This window comes from Callionymus lyra, chromosome 18 (genome assembly GCF_982586985.1).
Source record: "Callionymus lyra chromosome 18, fCalLyr1.hap1.1, whole genome shotgun sequence".
In the NCBI taxonomy this organism is placed as follows: Eukaryota; Metazoa; Chordata; class Actinopteri; order Syngnathiformes; family Callionymidae; genus Callionymus; species Callionymus lyra.
In genome coordinates this window covers 12,270,790-12,293,913 of record NC_141835.1, presented here as the reverse complement: position 1 = coordinate 12,293,913, position 23,124 = coordinate 12,270,790, and the positions used below count along the sequence as shown (strand labels likewise).

The 23,124-nt window shown below is 37.6% G+C and overlaps 1 protein-coding gene across 1 annotated transcript; it reads left to right on the top strand.

Annotated features, from left to right (window-relative positions):
* The first annotated feature begins 668 nt into the window (after positions 1 to 668).
* Positions 669 to 21,865, top strand: sfxn5a (sideroflexin 5a). Its single transcript, XM_087779920.1, has 14 exons — positions 669 to 779; positions 1,589 to 1,657; positions 3,155 to 3,232; positions 4,371 to 4,397; positions 5,573 to 5,627; positions 5,932 to 5,957; positions 6,021 to 6,074; positions 6,169 to 6,225; positions 7,107 to 7,172; positions 8,858 to 8,948; positions 13,683 to 13,798; positions 13,890 to 13,975; positions 19,238 to 19,358; positions 21,060 to 21,865. Exons 1-14 carry the CDS (start codon positions 732 to 734, stop codon positions 21,135 to 21,137), a joined length of 972 nt encoding a protein of 323 aa, XP_087636046.1. The 5' UTR covers positions 669 to 731; the 3' UTR covers positions 21,138 to 21,865.
* Positions 21,866 to 23,124: the final 1,259 nt, after the last annotated feature.

Sequence of the window (23,124 nt, the reverse complement as noted above, 5' to 3'; positions counted from 1 at the left end):
CCAATTACTCGGAACAGGTGGTGAAGGACATTTCTTTTGCAAGACTCTTGTTTCATTAATTGCTTAATAACTGATATAATAATAAGAAATTACATTTTTATGGATAAAAAACCGAGATAATTTTGTTATAAAAAGACACTTTAAATAAAATTGAACTGAATTGAAAACATTTTGATTTACAAATTATAGTTAGTTGTTGGTTAAACTTATTTAATTTCCCGGCTTTTAATCCTGTATATTGAAGTATCACAAGTCAAACTTGTAATAATAATATTAGTATGGATGTAAAGGCAAAAATAAAATTGGTAGTTGATAAAATAACCTGTAAAGATTCCTTTATCTCCTTCCATTACAGATTTACATATTAGCTCCGTTTTTTTTAAAGCTATATTAATTGTTATTTAACACAAAAAGGATAAATGATTAATAAACAATAACAGTTTTACCAAACAATAAAGATGCCACTAGATGGCTACATTCCCCTCTTCCGTCCGCTTTCACGAATTGTAACTATATTAATTAAAATATAACAATAAATAATTAAATCCGCTGAGATGATTATTTATTGGTTAAATAAAATGTATTTTTAAAACAAATATATATTTTTAAGCAGGCAAATGTCGCTTCCGGGTCCGAGAGGCATAGTGAACCACATTACCCAGAATGCACGGCGGCCAAACTAACTTTTTTGACAGCACTCTGAAGGAAGCAGCCACGGATATATTCCAAACATGACAGAGTACCCGAGATTCCAATATGGAAAACCAAGATTCAACCAGGTAACCGATGCAAAGTCTGCGAAAAGTGTGCAAAAATATCAAAATATACATATAAAAGTGACATTTTAACGCAAACAATGCCGTGTAAAGTGAAAGCCACATCTGGTTATGCTAGCAACTTTAGCCCTTTTATGGTGCAACTTCCTAGGTGTCTTACATTTAACTCTAGTTATGTGCAACCTTTGTCAAAGTTTATTATTGTTTATTATATGTTATTTCAAATAAGTATAGAAATGTCGTGACGTATTTTACAGAAACTGAGATTTACGTCAATTTGATTGGATGCAAAAGTCACGTTATAAGTTACGTATTCGGTTCAACTTTATTGTTGTCAAATATCAGAATAAATAATGAAATGTGTTTAAATATTCTCAGCCCAGCCACTAGTCTGAAAATGTTTTTTTAAATATTGGTTTACTTATTTTATTTAACACTTTTTTTGTGATATCGAGACATTCTGTGATCAAAATTATTAGTATTGAATTTCCCAAAATAGTTTAAAATCAACACGTGAGCAGATGTGGCCATGAAAGAGAGCAGATTGTAATTAATATTAGCAGACATCATGCATCCAGGTTGTCTGGACCTTATGTTCCGTAAACGCAAATTAACTTCTGTCATTCTATAAAGTTAGTTACTAAAATTTGATGAGGAATAGTTTACGGAGGACTTGTTTAGAGGCGGCACCTGGTGTGTGCTGAAACATCTGGAGATGCATCAATTTTTACTTCTCTTTTAGAAGTTGCGGATGACGACAATCTGAAGGGTTTTTAATAAAAATAATTTGCTTCTATGTTTTGTACTTCTAGGATACATTCGTTGGTCGTCTCAGACACTTCCTGGACGTGATTGATCCCACCACACTTTTTGTGTCGCAGGTATGATTCAAACACATCAACTAAATAAACATTTTCCATTGACTGTTGCAATCTTCCCTCTTTCTTCCACACTTTAATGATAATTATCATGTTATTTTTAGAGTACTTAGTGTAGTGTATTGACAAGAATCTGTCCGATATGATATGTATCACAATACAGGGACAACAATACGGTAAACTTTAGGAACGAGTATGTATTTGTAGTATTGTCTAGTACTTGACTCTGGTGTTGCAGAATTTACAGACCACATGACTCTTGACGAAGTCGTAACTGCTTTTATTTGTTTTCAAACCAAAATATGTCCAAACATCAGCTTTAAATGATGCTGGAGTCACTGTATCCTCTCGTCCTCAGTGATCGCCTGGATCTTGCAGATTTTGATCGTTACTACAGCTTGGGCGTATTGACTGTGACGGCAGCTAGTGGCAGGAGGTTTAAATAAACGCCTGTGAAATGTACATTAAAAACAAAATAAAATAATTTTTAATCACTTTATTGACCTGTAAACCATAAAATAACTTGTAAAATAGAATACCATACGATAGATTATTATTAGGGTTAGGTTAGATATGATTATTACGTCCTCCGCAGCTACAGGAACAATACAAACTGGCGAGATCCTGTCGACTGAGTACAAGAGGATGCAGTCGGCTCCACCAGTTTTTAAAGCCTATATTTGGACATATTTTGGTTTCAAACCAAATGACAGCCGTTACTACTTTTTCATGTGGTCTGTAAATTCTGCAACACCAGAGTCAAGTACTCGACAATACTACAAATATATACTTGTTACTACAGTATTACGATATATGGTATTGTTGTTTCCTGAAACTTAGAATGTTAATTTTGCTAATACATAAAAAAGGAGTTAGAAAGGAGTTTAAGAAACAAGGTGTTCATTTAATTATTTTTATTATTTTAATAAACACTGCTTGAACATGTTAATAAATAACCATTTTAAATCGTTTAAGATCCTCAACTTATATTTTCATTGTAAGTAAAAAAAAAAAGAAGTCTGGATTTGTTGTGGTAATTCTGCTCCTGGTGTCATCAGTACCTCGGCACTGGGGGGGTAATGAAGCTGTTAGCAGCCTCTGTGACAGTAATAACGCAGTTTCTGCTTGAATGTGATGAGGTGTGGACGTGTGGGGCAGATGGAGGGAGCGTTCTCTCACACAACCCCGCTGAGCCGGGCCCGGCCTGGACTTGCCCCTAATGACGGCGGCGGAACAGGGACCGTCGGGCTCCGGCGGATCATATCGCACACAGATGTCAGGCTAATTTGAGCAAATTGGGCCACATGATTGGGTATTTGACTGAGAATGAGACGATGATCACAGCACATGACGCTCATTAGCTCTTCTTTTTTTTGGAAAGTCATTTGTGGGCATGTGTGGTTTAGCTCATAGAAACAATCTCTTTATTTCTATTCATCCTTCTATTGTCTTTTATCTTCCTGTTTGCTAGTTGTATTCACTGTATTGTTTTACCATCAGAAACGACTCCGAGAGTCGGTGGAGCTGCTTGAGAGCTTCAAACAAAGAACTCTTGCTCCAGGAGTGACAGACGAGCAGGTAAACACAGATGCACCAGCACCGTTTAAAACTCTAAGCACGACCCATTATTATTTCACTGAAAAATAAAACAGAAAACAATATAAAAGTATATATGTGGTACTATTTATAGAAAGATGGATGGATAAACTTTATCGATCCCTCTGGAGATCAAGATGTATGTATACAAATCTCTCTCTCTCTCTATACATATCTCTGGAGATATATACTGTATATATATATATATATATATATATATATATATATATATATATATATTATTGCAAAATGTAGTAGAAACTTTTAAATTGAAATTTTGTTGTTTGAAATATCTTTTTGATAATTCAATTCAACAGTTTCTATGTTAATAGGTTTTTGTTTTTTTCCGATTGAGTTAAATCAAAATTCATTTTAATTTTTGTATTGATTAATTCAAAACATTTTCACGTCAAATTTTCTAAATTAATACTTTATTAAACATCACACTATCACCAATATATATGTATGTATATATGTATGTATATATAAATATATATATTCATATATATATGCATATAATAATATCATATATATGTATCATATATATGTATGTATATTAAATGTATGTATATATAGTACATGTATATACATGTATATATGTATATATATGTATGTATCTAATATATATATATATATATATATATATATATATATATATATATATACATATACATATACATATATCTACCGTGTTCTAGTGTGTTTCCCCCTGGGGATGAATAAAGCTTTTCTATTCTATTCTGGCCTATAAATCTGTCCCATTTGAGGATATATTTCCTCCAAACATAAAAATGTACTGCGAAGAGCCTTAAAGTTTTTTTTACTCTTCACAACTCACAGAAGGATATACTTTTAAGGTGACATTTTGAGTTATTTTCAAGCTTATTAAACAGACAAAAACAAAAAATATATGGTATAATGGACAAAACTTCCCTCTAACAAACATCTTTCTGTATTTTTTAAATGATAAATTATCAGGTTCTTAGTTATTGATTTTTTTTAAAAAGCCAAAAAACAAAAATAATGTTTTTGTCCGTCATTAACTTGAACATTCATATTCACTGAAGCTATTGTTTCCATTCATTCTCTGTTGCTAATTCTTTTTTTCTTCCCATGGTAGCTTTGGAAGGCTCAGAAAATAAAACAGGTGAGGGATTCTTGTTAATTCACTTTCCCTTTGTAAGACACAGATGAATATCTCCTCCAGTTGTTGTGATTTAGTGTCACTCTGACTTTTTTTTGTTGCTACATCCCATTACCTTTCTGTTTATACAACAAATAGCAGCTGCAGGAACAAAAGTGTAACATTTCCAGAGCAGGAAACGGAAACAGAGAATGACAAGGAGTCAGCATTAGTCCAATATACAAGTATTGTGCTTTAAGTGACCAATAACTAGAGAGTTTGGAAAGTATATCAGTGTTATCAGGATATTAAATGGTTTTAAATGTTGAAACTTTTTATTGTTTTATTTAATTATCGTTGTTTTTTGTTTTTTTTAAACCTTTTGAATATTTTTAAGAGTATTTTATTCAATTAATTCTATATTGAAAGTTTCGAATTTCTTTTTTTTCTTTAATTACTAAATGAAAAATATTTTAAAAAAAATTCTAAATGAATAAAAGATTGTATATGTTAAGTTTGATCATTTTATTCCATTAACACTTCTATAATGTGATCATTCAAAGCCTTTTAATCAATACAGAAATAATGGTATAATATTGCCAATATGTTTATAATTCATTTTATTGGCTAAGAATGAAAAAATATCGATTTAGAAATATTATAATAATAAACAATAGGTGTACAATTTAAAATATCCTAATCTTTCAATTTAATTAATAGAAAATAATGAAAAAAATAAATACATTTTAATATACAAATAATATAATTAAATTGTTCAATAAAAAAATGTATTAAAGAATTACAAAAAAAAAAAAAATTGTCAAAACAATAAACTAAAGAATATTTTAAAACTTTAAACATTTGTTAAATCCAACTATTCAATATTCAAGCAGTGATATACATGTATGCATATTTTCTCTGCAGCAACTTGATGATCAAAATCATTAAAATAAATTATTAAAAGTTATTTATTTGTTTGTTTTTTTATTATTTTTGATCCTCCTCCTTAATGTGTATGATGCGAATTCTGTGTTTGTCCTACCTGGGCGTGGCTTCTGGGGAGAGTCTGAAGAAAGTGGGTCGAACCTTTGACTTAAAAATGCAAATTGCTTAAAAAATAGTTTCCCTACATCACCTACCCCTCCTTTAATATTTAATATCCAACTCCATGTCTAACCCCTTCAACACCTTTCTTCCAGGCCATCATCCACCCTGACACCGGGGAGCAGATCCTCATGCCCTTTCGCATGTCAGGTAAGGGACGGCCGCGGTCGTTTAGCTGCTTGTTATGTGTTCCAACATGGAGGTGTATTTCACCCCGGGGATCTGTCACATCTCCACGGGACGTCACGGATCCTCACGGGCCCGGAAAAGGTCACCCAGCCAGGCGCTGATTAAAAACCTCTCTCCCGTGGTGATCGGGATATTTTTTTGGCTTCAGAGGAAAGTCGTGTAAAAGAAATGGCCAAAGAAAGATCAGAAAGTTATTATAGTCGTAAAATACGTACGTCATGTGGCGAAAGCACGGCTTGTGATGTAGAATGTTTGTCTCACGCAGGATATATCCCGTTTGGCACACCAGTGGTAAGATGGCAATACATTTGATCCCTTCATGGCTTATTTTTAACATCTATTTTAAAAAAAAAGGTGGTTGGACTCCTTCTTCCACATCAAACTTTGTTATCCACCATCTTCTGGCAAGTGAGTACAAGTGTCTCCAGCTACCCATGTCCCTAGATAGCTGGGAAATGCTATTTATGACACTTTTTTTTTTTCTTTTTTCCCCTCTGGTCAGTGGTTGAACCAGAGCCACAACGCTTGTGTTAACTACTGCAACCGCAACGCCTCGAAGGTATCGACTTTCCATGTAAACACGTGATATCACTGTGTAGACACTGAAGTACATGTTTAAGAAATTCAATTAAATGTATGTCTTTTTCTAAAATTCCCAAATTTAGGAGAAACTGTTAATTTATTTATAAATATGTTGTTTTTTTTCAAAAATGTAATTATCTTTTTCATAATGAAATTGTCCGTATTTGCTCTGCGACAGATTGCCATCCTGTCCAGGGTGTCCCCTGCCTCTCGCCTAATGAAACTGGGATATACTCCTGTCTCCCAGCGACCCCCATAATGGATAAAGCGGTTTAAAATAAATAAATAAATAATTCAATTCAACAATTTCTATGTTAAAAATTATATGATTAATTAAATAGAATATTATTGTATTGTATTGTATCAATTATTAAAAAAACATATCCATGTCAAATATTCACTATCACCAATAGTTCACAAACACATAATTAAATATTTTTTTAACATGTTGCCTTTTAAAATTCAATATAAATATTGTTGGTAGCGACAGCCAATTAGGCGACACACAGATGATCATGTGACCAAAGGTATCCATTGCTCTACTATACCAACATTTCTATATTGAATTTTAAAGCCTACAAATTAAAATGTATGTAATTCAGAACACTTATTTTTGAATTAATGGAAATGTAATATTAAACTCTATGTGTAAAAGAAAATATATTTGATTTAATTATTGAAAAAATCAATTGGAAAAATGTTCAATGCATTAAAAATAATATAATAATTCAATATTCTGATGGTATATATAAGTATATACTTCTATACATGCTGCTCATTCATTACTTTATCCTGAAGTTTTTATAAATAAATATTTAAATACATCTGAACCGAGCCTCATGTTTTCTTCTCCATCAGCCGACGTCCGCCCTTAAATTCTCGCAGGGATACCTGGGAGCAGTGACCAGCGCCGTCTCAATTGCTGTGAGTTTCCTGTTGTGCTCGTTGAACCGTTCGGTGTCTGAATGGTTCCCATTAACAGGGTTTCTTTTGGGATCCCCACGTTCCGCGTCACGGCTATTAGGAGAGGCTAATTCCCCACACTAAAGAAAGTGAGCATAATGGGGTCAAAATGTCCGCGTGGGAAACACTTGTGCACTTGATGATTTGACAGTGGGACGGAACGGAGGCTTTAATGATTGAGTCCTTCAAAGTGTTTGAGGTTCGCATTAAGAGCGTGTCAGTTTACAGATTAAATCACTGCCACTTACATTGTTAGGACTTTTGTTTGTGTTTCGGGCAAAACAAAATTTAATTTAAACACACATTTATTGAAATTAGTTATTGAAACTGTATGTCATTTACCTGAATATAACCTTATTGTTTCCTGATTTAACACTGAAGCAGCTAAGGACAGTAGCTAACTAACTGTACCGGTTCTAGCACTAAAATGACAACATAGCTTCAGCAGTAGCATTGCTAACCAAGCTACTTTCAGCATCAGCAACAAAAAAAAACTAACTACAGCACTAACATACCTAATGGTGCTAGCTTCAGCACTAACATCAAAAACACAATAGCTCCAACACTTACATTGTTAATGGAGCTAGCTTCAGCACTAACTTTAATAACAGAATAGTTCCTGCACTAACATCGCTAAATGAGATAGCTTCAGCACTAACATCAACAACACATTAGCTCTAGCACTGGCATCGCTAAAAGAGCTAGCTTCAGGACTAACATAAAAAACACATTGCTAATGCAGCTAGCTTCAGCACTGACGTAAAACATCACATTGCTAATGCAGCTAGCTTCAGCAATGACATAAAACATCACATTGCTAATGCAGCTAACTTCAGCACTGACATAAAACATCACATTGCTAGTGCAGATAGCTTCAGTACTAACATTAAAAACACATTAGCTCCAGCAATGACATTGCTAATGGCACTAGTCTTAGCACTAAGATCCACTCTGTGAGCTTTAACACTGGCAAGACTATAGATTTGGCAATAGCTTTACAAGGTCTAAGAACATAAAAGAAATTAGCAAAAGCATCAGTGACACACAACAAATGCAGCAAACAAATCCTTGGCACAGACACTTGTTGGAACATTCTCTTGAATCAAGCGCTAGGAAATTATGCTGCGAAACTTTTCAAAGCGTTGCAATGTCTCTACATCAAACATGGGTCTGGAGAATACCTTCATGGACTGAGCACTTTTTAATGGTGCCAAAGACCCAAATGTCAAAGGAGTCCAAAGCGAGTTCACACACACCTGCCCACTACCGGCCTTGTATGGATGCAGAGCTCAAACTGAGCCAATTACTGGGCCTGCTGAGCGCTGATCCAGCAGCTGCCCTCGGGCCACGCTATGCCACTCAGCAAAGAAAAAACTAGCGGGGTGTCAGGAGGGCGGGACAACAAGCCCGGAGGGGGCTCCAGCTCTCCAATTAAACGTCCGCTCTGGTGACGACCCCCTGCGGGGCCGAGAAGAGCTGCGCTGGAGAGAGACAAGGTGGCGCTATCTCCACAGTCACAATATTTAATTATAATTCACAAAACCGAAAAACTCATTTTCTCAATTTAGCATCAGTGTTGACATTCAATTTGTTTTTTTTTAAAAGCAAATCTAACAAAAAATTTTGTTTGTTGTTTTCCAATAAAGGTTGGACTGAACGTGTTGATTCAGAAGGCCGACCGCTTCAGCCCGGCCAGCAGACTCCTGATCCAGAGGTTCATTCCCTTCCCGGCAGTGGGTGAGTTCAAACGCTGCCATTTAGGTGCTGTTGACTCATTAATAGAGTTAAAAAAAAAAAAATTACAACTTTACTAGTGACTAAGTTGTAAGCAAACAATAACTGTAATAGAGAAAGAATTGCCTCTACTAATTATTACTCAACCTGGAATGTTTACACAGGATCTTAAAAAAACAGATTACCGATTTCACTGAATGTTTTCGGGAAATGTTGACAATGGAACAAGGAACGACAAGTCAAGCAACTACATTACTAACGCATGTTGCATCAACATCATCAAAAAAACTAGCTTCTGCACTGACATCGCTAATGGAGATAGCTTCATCAGTGAGATCGCTAATAGAGCTCACTTCCATACTAACATCGCTAATGGAGCTTGCTTGAGCACTGACATCGGTAATGGAGCTAGCTTGCTTGAACAATGACATCGCTAATGGAGCTAGCTTCAGCACTGACATCGCTAATGCAGCTAGCTTCAGCACTGACATTGCTAATGGAGCTAGCTTCGGCACCGACATTGCTAATGGAGCTAGGTTCGGCACTGACATTGCTAATGGAGCTAGCTTCAGCTCTCACATCGCTAATGGATTTAGCTTCAGCACTAACAACGCTACTGGAGCTAGCTTGAGCACTGATATTGCTAATAAGAGCTAGCTTCAGCACTGACATCGCTAATGTAACTAGGTTGAGCACTGACATCGCTAATGGAGCTAGCTTCAGCACTGACATTGCTAATAAGAGCTAGCTTCAGCACTTATATAGCTAATGTAACTAGGTTGAGCACTGACATTGCTAATGGAGCTAGCTTCAGCACTGACATTGCTAATGGAACTACCTTCAGCACTAACATTGCTAATGGAGCTAGCTTCAGCAATTACATTGCTAATGGGGCTAGCTTCAGCAATTACATTGCTAATGGGGCTAGCTTCAGCACTGACATAGCTAATGTAACTAGGTTAAGCACTAACATTGCTAATGGAGCTAGCTTCAGCACTGACATCGCTAATGGAACTAGCTTCAGCACTAACATTGCTAATGGAGCTAGCTTCAGCACTTACATTGCTAATAGAGCTAGCTTCAGCACAGGCATCGCTAATGGAGCTAGCTTCAGCACTGACATCACTAATGGAGCTAGCTTCAGCACTGACATCACTAATGGAGCTAGCTTCAGCACTGACATAGCTAATGTAACTAGGTTGAGCACTAACATTGCTAATGAAGCTAGCTTCAGCACTGACATCGCTAATGGAACTAGCTTCAGCACTGACATCACTAATGGAGCTAGCTGCAGCACTGACATCACAAATGGAGCTAGCTTCAGCACTGACATCACTAATGGAGCTAGCTTCAGCACTGACATCACTAATGGAGCTAGCTTCAGCACTGACATCACTAATGAAGCTAGCTTCAGCACTGACATAGCTAATGTAACTAGGTTGAGCACTGACATTGCTAATGGAGCTAGCTTCAGCACTGACATCACTAATGGAACTAGCTTCAGCACTAACATTGCTAATGGAGATAGCTTCAGCACTGACATTGCTAATAGAGCTAGCTTCAGCACGGGCATCGCTAATGGAGATAGCTTCAGCACTGACATCTCTAATGGAGCTAGCTTCAGCACTTACATTGCTAATAGAGCTAGCTTCAGCACGGGCATCGCTAATGGAGCTAGCTTCAGCACTGACATCACTAATGGAGCTAGTTTCAGCACTGACATCGCTAATGGAGCTAGCTTCAGCACTGACATAGCTAATAGAGTTAGCTTCAGCACTGACATTGCTATTGTGGCCTACTTCACACCATAATTTGTTGTTTAATGTTATATAGGTTTTTGTACAGTTTAATTACACATTTAACCAATTTCTGTCTAATTTTGTGTTATTTTATTTTGTAAATCCATTGCCTCGTAACTTTATAAACAAAGCTAAATAAATGACAACAAAAATGTGACGATCCTGAATCATCTAAACAAATATGGAGTCCCTTTACTCTGCATGCACTCGTAAAAAAAACGTAGACAATAAACGGAGCAGCGCAGAATATATCATCTCAGAGGCCAAAGTTCGAGAGCCCGGCTCTATATGGAATCATCTCGTCTACAAAAGATGTTAACAGGACCCTTCATTTTAAAAGGATTTCGAGGTAGATCCGGTGCCGGCGTGTGATCTGTTTTCATCAGCCCGGTCATGCCTTGTTGTTGGCTCAGTTTGTCAAGAGGTGATGTCGCCACATCGCACACAAACACACACACACAAACACACACAAGTCTCACCCAGGGGTGCAGACCGTTGTCCCAGGGAAGCCTCGGGGCCACTGGCTCATAATTAAATTGTTCGCCTGCCTCCGTGTCCGTACCACGTCTAATTAAATCAACAGGTTTCCACAGTGCAGCCTTTGCCTGGTAATTGGCTGCCGGTTAGAAACTCTGCTGCCGCAAACAAATCCAGTAATTACCCTCAATTGGCGTCGATGTCAAGGCCTCATTTACCTGATTTCTGTTTGTTCATTGTTGTCGCCGCCGTTGTGTTGCTAAGCTCGTATAATACGGTAATTAAACGCGGCTAATTGACGGCAGCTAAAGCAAAGTGCTGTTTGGATTTTCACCTGCTTCATTCTGTGTACTTAAGGCAGTACATATTTATAATAACCTAATCACTGCCGCTCATTTAAATTCTAAAAGACCTTTACTGGAAAAGAAGGTGCCACGGGTTGCTTAATTAATGTTGTCTTTTGGGGGACAATTATTTGTATGTTTAGAAAGCAATTATGCTCAAATTATTAGATGTATTTCCTCAAATGAAGATTCAAATGAATGTGATTATGAAAAATATTTACAAGCCATTAATATATTCAGGTTTATAATTACTGGAGTGTCTTTATTCAAGTTAATTTGAACCATTTTACTGGCTTTGTGATCAGTAGGCCACCTTTTGTTTTCTGGCAAATTTCCCTGTTATCTGGTCAGCGGTTAATTGGTTTTTGAAAAAAGAAGAAATCCCTGATAGGTAAAAACAGCTATTTGCTCTGACAATTAAATGACAGAGGGACCTGAACGCCCCGCGGCTCTTGGCTCAGATAAGTCTGAACGCTGTTGTCTTAAATTAAAATGGCTGCCGGCGCTACCGCTAAACTATCTAAAATGACTTTTTTTCCCCCTTATTACTATTAGAGTTAAGGAGAAATGTTTGCCTTTATTAACATGTGCAACGTTGTGTTCATATGCTACACAAAGTAAGTTATGATTTAAATGAGACTCTAGTAGCTGTTTTTGAAATGTATGAATTGTAAGAACAAGGTTATTTTCTTTCCATCACTTGCTGCTGCCTTCTTTCTATTAGAAAGTTCTTGTTGCTGCTAAAAAGTTTCTACGTCAAGTTTGACCCAACAAACCAAAAGAAAAGTCTCTGAAATGTTTATTTTCCCTGGACGTGTTTTAAGATGTACATGTACGTCTTTCCTAATACTTCCATCTACAGAGAGAGAACCCTCGACACATGTTTCTCTCTGGACATTAGTCGTTTTTTTATTAATACGAATCCAGTGACGATTATTACGTTTTTTAATCAGTTTTATTTATCATTCTACGGGTGTTAGAAAATATTTATACGGTAATATATCGCAAAATGTTTTTCAGGATACTCCATATACACATTTTTTTTACAATTAACCGGCAAATATTGACAGCATTTAATCGTTTGTTTGTCGCAATCAAGCTTCCGTCCACTAGATGGAATAAGTCATTACGTCCTCCGCAACCTAAGTTAGAATGTAATCCCGTAAGATCACAGCGATGACTGAGGATGAGAGGATACAGTGGACTGCAGCAGCTATAACAGCTGATGTTAGGACATATTTTGGTTTCAAAGCAAATGAAAGAAGTAACAACTGAGGACAAGAAGATACAGTGACTCCAGCAGCTTTAAAAGCTGTTTTTAGGACATATTTTGGTTTCAAAGCAAATGAAAGCAGTTACAACTGAGGACGAGAGGATACCGTGACTCCAGCAGCTTTAAATGCCGTTGTTAGGACATATTTTGGTTTCAAAGCAAATGAAAGCAGCAACAACTGAGGACAAGAGGATACAGACACTTTAATAAAGGTGCGGAAGTCGTTGTTTATTATATTAAAAATTATAAGAAAAATGTTGATATTCTATTGGAGGCCAACTATAGCTATATATTGAGTATCAAACATGTTTTATACCTGTATTTATCACTTGATTGTACTTTGTTTTATATACACTCTTTTAAAGCAACTAAAAAAAAATGTCCTTAAAATGGCTGTTATGCCCTTTATAGACAACGTAACCATAGATTATACTGCATGTAATAAAACACTCATGTTTATTCAATATAAAGTTTATTCTCCAAGACAGCATGGAAATCTGTAGTTTCCACTTTTTCTGGGCTAAATATACACAAATGAACTATTGTTTGACTGCGTAACAATTAACACCTGATCTCAGGAAAAGATTAGAAAAAAAGTCATGTTGAGACCTTGTTATTTAAAAGAAAAAAAAACATTACATATCGCCTACCGATGTGATATCTTGAGAAATACCTGCTGCAAGAACCCCTCTGGGAACGATTCCTCCAGGCTCCTCCGCTCCTTCACCAACGGCTCTGAGGGTGAAATGACAATTTGCTCATTTGTGAAATTATGAAATATGTCAAATTCTGTGAAGTGAGACACTTCACTTGCACCCTCATAAATATTCACACCTTTCCACAGTGAGTGCAAACGTCTGCAACGTGGTGCTTATGAGACACTCGGAGCTGTCGGAGGGCATCGCGGTGCTGGATAACGACGGGAACGTTGTCGGGGTATCTAAAGTGGCTGCTCGGCATGTATGTGACGCATGCCATCCTTTTGATAGGTTGATCTTTCCACTTGACGATTCCTGTGTTAAATGCTATTCTGTGTTGTGTTGATTGACAGGCCCTCCTCCAGACGGCCCTCACCAGAATGGTCCTTCCGATGCCAATACTGTTGCTCCCGCCTCTCATTATGACTTACCTGGAAAAGTAAGAACATTCCACAAATTTTCTCTCAACCATTTACTGTATATATATATATATATATATATATAAAAATCTTTTTTTTTTTTTTTTGGTTTACAGGTCAATAAAAGTTTGTTTTTAAAATAACATATTTTTGGTTTGAGAACAATTGAAAGCAGCTACAACTGAGGACGAGAGGATACAGTGACTCTAGTAGCTTTTAAAGCTGATGTTTCGACATATTTTGGTTTGAAAACAATTGAAAGCAGCTACAACTGAGGACGAGAGGATACAGTGACTTGAGTAGCTTTTAAAGCTGATGTTTGGACATATTTTGGTTTGAAAACAATTGAAAGCAGCTACAACTGAGGACGAGAGGATACAGTGACTCCAGCAGCTTTTAAAGCTGATGTTTGGACATATTTTGGTTTGAAAACAATTGAAAGCAGCTACAACTGAGGACGAGAGGATACAGTGACTCCAGCAGCTTTTAAAGCTGATGTTTGGACATATCTTGGTTTGAGAACAATTGAAAGCAGCTACAACTGAGGACGAGAGGATACAGTGACTCGAGTAGCTTTTAAAGCTGATGTTTCGACATATTTTGGTTTGAAAACAATTGAAAGCAGCTACTACTGAGGACGAGAGGATACAGTGACTCGAGTAGCTTTTAAAGCTGATGTTTGGACATATTTTGGTTTGAAAACAATTGAAAGCAGCTACAACTGAGGACGAGAGGATACAGTGACTCGAGTAGCTTTTAAAGCTGATGTTTGGACATATTTTGGTTTGAAAACAATTGAAAGCAGCTACAACTGAGGACGAGAGGATACAGTGACTCGAGTAGCTTTTAAAGCTGATGTTTGGACATATTTTGGTTTGAAAACAATTGAAAGGAGCTACAACTGAGGACGAGAGGATACAGTGACTCGAGTAGCTTTTAAAGCTGATGTTTGGACATATTTTGGTTTGAAAACAATTGAAAGGAGCTACAACTGAGGACGAGAGGATACAGTGACTCAAGTAGCTTTTAAAGCTGATGTTTCGACATATTTTGGTTTGAAAACAATTAAAAGCAGCTACAACTGAGGACGAGAGGATACAGTGACTCGAGTAGCTTTTAAAGCTGATGTTTGGACATATTTTGGTTTGAAAACAAATGAAAGCAGTTACGACTTCGTCAAGAGTCATGTGGTCTGTAAATTCTGCAACACCAGAGTCAAGTACTCGACAATACTACACATATATCCTGGTAACTACAGTATCACAATATATATTTGAATATCTATCAAATCATAGTACAGGTTGTATTGCCAGATTCCTGCCAATACATCATATTAGGTACTTATTGTATATTCAATTTTTTATAATTGTCCCTGTCTACGCAAAACGTAACATTGTAACGGCAAATAAAATAATATCTAAAAAGCATATCAAATCTGTAGTCTTTTAGAGTTCAACAATAGATATTTATAATTTAAGCGTGACCAGCAGGATTTCAGTTAGTATATCAATGATTGCGAAACTTCTAACCTGGTCGGAATAACTTAAACTCACGAAAAAAAAGGTGTCAAAATATTCAGTAGGTGCATTTAAAAAAAAAAAAGTCGGATGTCGCAGCCACAAAAGTTAGTAATTGATGTTAACTTCTCTATTACCTTTTCTCTCGGCACCCTTAATTGAATGTGGCAATTAAATTAAAAATAAAGCTATTTAATACAATTCTGTAAATTAGCTTTTTCATCTGTAGTCAAAGTGTTTAACCTCCTGCATGGCTTGATTAATTAGATTCTGCGGGTGTTTCTTAAGATGAACATATAGACACACTATTTTCCTCTCCAGTTGCGATGATGATCCGATATATTCATTAAATGCTCCCGACAGAGATGAAGTGTTGTGTGATGCGGCTCGTAATGATGTCACAGCGAGGCTCCTGTGATCGATGAGCAGATCTAGGAATGTAGCTCTTTCTAGTCCTCGACTACACTCGTCCGGACCGACGGGAAGCGCCGGGCCGAGGCGCCCAGGTGTGTTTACGATTCCTGGCAGCTGAGTAGAAAGTCCTCTCCTCCATGTCAGCTTCCTTCACTGGCAGTCAATGGAGCGAGAAGGAGGGAGACACAGGCGGCTGGACGGTCAATGATGGATCGCACTGTTGAGAGCCTGTGAACTCCTTGACAGCTGGACAAGCCCTCCTGTGCTTTTATTGTGCTTTTGCAGGAAAATAGCAAAATAGTTTTTGTTGGAAAGAAATGTTGATGTTAAAGAGAGGTATGTAATGAACTGAATTTAAGTGGAGATATATGGTACTAAATCAGTGGTTTTACAGAATAAACCTCACTTACAGTGCGAACGAAACTGAACTCCCATGATGCCTTTCTACACACTTCTCTATGTAGTGACTGCTAATTGGTCGCTAGAATACTGTATTTTACCTCTGGGACTTTGTCAGAAATGGGTCAACAGTTGAGCTGTGTCTCAAATCGCATACTTGCGTACATAAAATGAGTATTTTGAGTGCTTAAGTGCGTCTCAATTCTTAGTATGCGAAATGTAGTACTCCATGCACACTTAATTGTCGTACTAAAAGACCCACAAAACTGAGTATGGATCGATGGACACTTTCTACACTTTCTCCATCTTAGTGACTTGTTGTTGTAAAAGGAAGTTACGTCATATATACTATATATATATATATGTATATACTATGTATATGCATGTACTTACAGGTGCATTTTCAGCCAGCAGTAGGAGGATGACTCGTTTTCGGTGCTGATACCGGCGTAAATATCTTGCGAATAACACTGGTACCGGTTGGCTGGGCGGCAAAGCATTACGTTACTGAGAGCAAGTGGGTCTCATATGCAGCATTCGGTATCCCGGGTCAAGTTAATGTTATTAATTTAGGCAAAAGTGAAAAAATGCTAAAAGATTTTTGGCTCCTTGTGTGATTGAGTTTTATGCTTAAACAGTAGAAAAAACACGACATTTGTCCAAAGTACATAGTATAACAAAGTAACATGTAGTATCGGCTAGTTATGAAGGACGATAAATGACATGAGTATAAATAACCAATCCCCGCTTTTGGACTGATGTTCGACCCGCCTACTAAATTTGCATACAGACAACAATACATTTATACATTTATTTATACTCATGTCATTTACTGTCGTTCATAGCTAGAAGATTACATACGTATTCCAGGACCCCAATTTATCCAGAATTACCCCTATTATCCTGCTGGCTAAGCTAACGGTAGTGAAGTGTAGACGACAACGTGCCGACTTTCTCTTTACGTCCTCCTGACTGTGTCGTTCCTTAATTGCACTTCACACATACACATTAAATATTCATATTAAGCCAATCTTGTTGACACATTTCTCTGAAGTCAACAGAACTCCTCAAGCCCCTTAAACTCATCACAACGGCGTTTAAAAAAAAATTGTGGTGGGGGGAGTTAAAGGAGTGCCTCAAAGCGGCGACTCGCACCAGAACTCCACCTCGTCCCTCTGCTCTCGCATACCTTCTCTGCTTTCTCCCATTCACTTTCACCCTTTGTGGAGCCGCTCTCTCTCTCTCTCTCTCTCCCCCGTCAGTGTGTGAGCGAGGCCTAATTAAAGCATGGCAGCCATACGTGTTAATGAGCTCCCTCATTAGCCAGTGGCTCTCCTCGTTAGGGGTGAAGGCGTCACTGGCGGAGAGGAGACGGAACGGCTCTTTCTCAGGCCCCTGCTGGGTCCACTGTCCCGCACGCTGAACAGGGGGATTATCCTTCCAGAAGGGCCAGGATGGGAGGACCGGTAGATTCCGAACCCGGCTCCTGGTCCTCCCTGAAGACCCCGGGGTCTGCTCACAAGAGTTTGTCATGAACACAAGATAAGACTGTGAAAGGTATCTTTAGTAGATGGGGAAGTTCTCACCTTGTTGGTTAATTACTCTCGCCAGCTTGTATTTGACAAAACTTAACACCTTACCGCATCATCAGAGGCTGTATTGTGTTTCTTGTTAGCTCCACGCTCGTGGTGTGTTGATGGAAATACTCGCGAGGACCGACGCAAAGTCAGACGAACCAAAAGCTCTTAATAAACCGGGTTTAAGTACATTTTTTTCCCTTTTCTTTCCTCAAAACTACTCATATTTCCTGGAATTCACCTTTTGTGAACATTTTCTGCCTCTCAAGACTCATATGTGACTTTTTTAACCCTGATATGTGCTAGAAAAGTTTCACATATTTATTGATTGATAATGACACTGTGATTAACTATGGCCCTTAAAGTGATAGTTCTCCCATAAAACACTTCTTTTCTTCTCACCCTCACGTCGACTAATGGTATTCTTTTAAGCATTTTTTTTAGAGTTATAGACAAAAATGACGGTACTCACTTTTCTTAGTTAATATTAAAATAATCCAAATACGTTCATACTGCACGTCTGAAATGTTTTGAACCTTGACTATATGAAACCCCCAAACTAGTTTATATTTTAAGCTTGTTTGTAGCGGAAGCTAAATGGCTAACATGCTACGCAGAAAGGAAAACACTAAGCTAATGGCTAAGTCTTGCGCGAGCTCCCAGTGTCTACTGTTTTGTTGAAGTTTTTTTGAGGAAGTTTTCATGTCATGGCTTCAATGGAATGACTTGTAGTTTTAATTCGGAACTCTGCAGCGAGAATTCTGAACCGCTCTAGTAGAAGAACTCACATTTCTCCGATCCTTAAAACTCTTCACTGGCTTCCAGTTTCTTTCAGGATCAACTTTAAAATTCTGGTTCAACCCTGGTCTGGAAAAGCGCTCTCTAAATATAAATTACTTACTTAGTTCCCAATTTTCTTGTGTCTTTTTGGACGAAGAAAAACGAGAAAATGAGTGTAGTTTAAATAACGGGTGAATTATCCGTGAATGATCCGTTTGTCGCTCTTTACTCTACCTCTTTTCTTTATGTATTATGTACTGTTTTAATGCTGTAGTCTCAACAACAGTTTGTTATCATGCCAGATGCTGTATAATTACAGTAAAGGCTCTTTGATCTTGAGGCTCTAAAGCTAAAGCTTCGTAAGACAATGCTTCGTAAGAACCTCCTCTCGCTGTTTAAGTAGTTGTCGTACGACGGAGCACATGATGAAACCTGCTGTGAAGAACAGTGTGTGACACGTCGAGCAAGAAAGGGTGTGAATAGACGAGGACTCGATCTAAATATGCTTGTATATAAAAATACTAACAACGAGATCACTTGTATCCTTGATGTCTATGAACCCTCCAGACCATTTTAATCCACTTTTCTTTTCCAGGAGGGTGCGAGCTCTACAAAAATACCCGCGGCTCGTTCTTCCGGTCCACAGCCTGGTGTGTCTCGCCGCCTTCGGTCTGGCTCTGCCGCTCGCCATCAGCCTCTTCCCACAGATGTCGCAGGTGTCAAAAACACTTTTAATCTTTCTTTTTTTTTCCAATAAACCCCCTGACTTTATCTCACATCAGCAGCTTCAACATCAAGGTCTGTTGAGAATTAACAGTTGGTTAAAGGTTCTCTAATTGAATGTTGTGGGAATACAACAGCGAGCATGTAGGCGGCGCACACTTTTGAACCCGATGTATATCATTTAAATGTGTTTGTTTGTTGATGAAACGAATCCTTTAAATATTTTACAATCATACTTTAAAGTTGTTTCCATTCAGGTGTTTTCTCATGATGCTAACAACCTTTATTGTGATCTGCCAGTATTATTTTGGGGCTTGCTTCAGACAGTTTATTTTTTCAAGATTTTTTCTACGGAAAATCCGCAACGAAGCCTCAAAAACATAATGCTACCATTTATGAACCCGGGCTGAATTATTATTTAACATAAATAAAACACCATTCAGATAGTAATTGGCAACACATATTCAATTCATTTCTTTTTTCGTTCTCTGTGTGGCCCAGTAACCAATGGCTCACACACTGGTACCAGGCACTGACCCATCGGTTGGGGACTGTCACAAAGATCGATCAATCAAAGCACTTCAATAAAAAAGAATTCAAGCAATAAAGACGTCAAAATGTATAATATTAATCGTAGATGAAAGCAAATGTTTCATGCAATCGTAGTTCTTGAAATAGAGAGTTTGGCACCAGAACTTTGTTGAGTATGCAAGTTGCTAATCGAGTTGATGCATAAAGTTGTTTTTAATCTAAAATATTTTGGAATCATGCTTCAAATTTAAGTCCTGTTAAAATGAACATTTGTCACCAAACAAATCAAACCAAATGGATTTTTAAACCCTTGTATTATCTCCGGGTTCAGGTGTTGTTGTTGGGGCCTGTGGGGTCACCTTGACCCGGAGATAACCGAAGGTTTAACGGATTCACGTGTTGATGATCAATAATACACTATAAACCTATTCTAGACAATCATCTTTTCATCAACTACCTGTAAAGTAATTGAATACCTTGAGGTCCACCACGGACGCCTGAAACCTCAACGACTGTAGAGTCGACGGTGTTTAACTACGTCGGTCCTTCTCTCCTCGTACGGAGCTGTTTTGTATTTTTTCGTCCGTCTCGTTGCCGCGCCGCACACTCGCCAAATGACTTGCTGACACAAGCCCAACTAGATCTGGCTCTCGAATGTTTAGGATCTAATTACCTCTGGAAATAGCTCAGACAGCCATATGGCGTAATACTTCAGACATATGTGCCGCCAACAGTCCTGTGAAAACGCTGCCTCCCGTTCCTCCGGGCGGACTGTTTTTCTCTCGCGTCTCCTTCTTGCACTTTCACGTTGGGAAGAAGAAAAAAAAAAAACAGAGCGAGCCGCCCGAAAAGCAACATGAATGCTGCCCCCACTCCCCGGGACCCCCCCCCCCCCCCAGCCCCCCCTACACTCCTACTCAATTTGTCCCACTTCCCTGTTTCACACCTAGCAAGATGTCTTATTAGGATTCCTGCATCCGTCTCCAACAGCCATCTGTCTCTGGTTCAAATATTAGATTACACACCTCAAATGATACTTTAATACGCCAATTTGGACGGCGCGGTTAACAACTATTATTAATTCTCAACGGCGTCTTTGTGAGGAGCGTAAGCACGACAATATGTCTGGAACCATATTGACACTGCGGGTTTGTCTCCCACAGATCAGCGTGGATCAGCTGGAGCCAGAGATCGCCATGGCAACAGATTGGAAGACGGTGACTTACAATAAAGGTCTTTGAACGACCCCATCAAGGTTAGAAACGCTTTGAAAATTAAAAAAAATTAAAAAGCATATGGTGGGCGGTGAGCCAGCGGGCGTGTTTGACCACGCCGACGTCTCGTGCGGTTTGAGATTTTTTTGGTTTTGGAAAAATATCTGATCCCCTCCGGAAGATTTTTGTGAAACTCATTAACTCGTTAATGGAGCCGAGGTAAACTCCAGGTCTGTGGGGCCACATCCAACAAGCATGTAATTGGACATGACCCTTGACATTTAATCGCTCCTTCTACGATGAGTCCCATGATGCACTGCAAAAATAAAAAAAGAGCCAAAGTTTTCGTAGCTTTAAAACGTTGTACACTTCCGATGGCAGTCGTGGCCATCCTACCTCTGACACCAATTGGTACGAATTTTGGTGAATACCCACCAATGTCAAATCTTAAGCCAAAAAAAAAAAAAAATCATATACATAATAATGAACGACTAAATCAGTATTAAATAACCGAAATGTGAATTTTATATGACCACGTTGATACTGTGATTCTCTTACCTGTAATCAATCTTATGTCGAAAGAACAAAGTGACTATGAAGAGTGTTCTTGTGCTAGATTGTGAGTACTTTATATACCAGAGAATAAGCCTTGTGTGTATTTGTTGATTCTCGAATGATTTGTTTACTCTTATGCGACTGTAACGTGTTTACTACAGTTGAACCTTTGTTAATAAAAATTAGTCCAAAACGCCTCATTTCGTGAACATCTTGTCGACCCAACCTTCACCGAAGCTTTCGCTTGATTTACTGAAGCACGTTGACCTCGTGTAGATCATCTGGAGTTTTACTGGAAAAGAGTATTTCTAGAATCGTATAATTCAGTTTTGCATGTTTTTCCACCATACTATATCAATAATCAAAAGCACTGTATGGATTTTTATTTCATTTTATTGTTTGGCTTTTAAATTATATGTATGTATGTTTTTATCATGTACATTTTTGGTCTATTTATATCAAATTATATAAATATATTTTATTTTTTTTATTTAGAATTAGCATGCAAATATTCACTGCGTTTGTTTTTGGAGTTGCATTTAAACTTCCGGCCCTTAGATGGCAGTAGTCATTATGTCCTCCGCTGGTAAATCCTGCAAGATCCCAGTGTTGACTGAGGATGAGAGGATACAGTCGACTCCAGCCGCTTTTAAAGCTTATGTTTGGATGTATTTCAGCCTTTAATTCTATTAATTAAACCAAAAGGGAGTAGAACAATCATAATTGAATGTTGTGTCTCCTAGAATTGTCAAAATTGTGTCGAAATATATCGTGAGCTGAAAATATAAATCGAAATCTGAGTATATCCAGTCGTATCGTGAATGGGAAAAATCATAAAGAATTGTATCGTGAGCTGAATATACCGAATATACTGACGCGTTAATGTTTCCAATTTAGAAAAATACATTTTTATCGAGATAAAGTCAGTAAAACCGAAAAATAAGGCACACAATCTGTACTTCCTATACAGGTCTGGTTACTACTGTTCATGTGAAAACTGGTGCCGTAGAAGTATTTGTATAACATTCATAACATACTTGTTCTGAATCGACAAGAGCTAAACGCACCTGCAGAATTAAGGAACGAGAAAACAAAACCTCACAAGAAATGCAGTCCAATAGTAAAGTAACGATACACACGATATGGCTAGTATCGTGGATGGAAACTATAGAATCCTGAAAAACAAAAACTGAACCTAATGGGACAAAATAAGTCTAAAGGGAAACAAGAAACCCATCTCAAAATATCTCCATCTAAAAGCTAATTTTGGAACAACAAGTAGGAAAGTTTGGTTTTGTATGTATTGGCTCACTTTTGTTGATAGCGGATTTAGGCCTTGGAAAATGAAACGTCGTAATTTTGGGCACTTTTTGTTTTACCACGTAAAGGTAGATGTGGCTAATATCAGAAACTATCTTTTCTAATTGATTGTTTTTTTTTTACAATAAAATAATGAAAA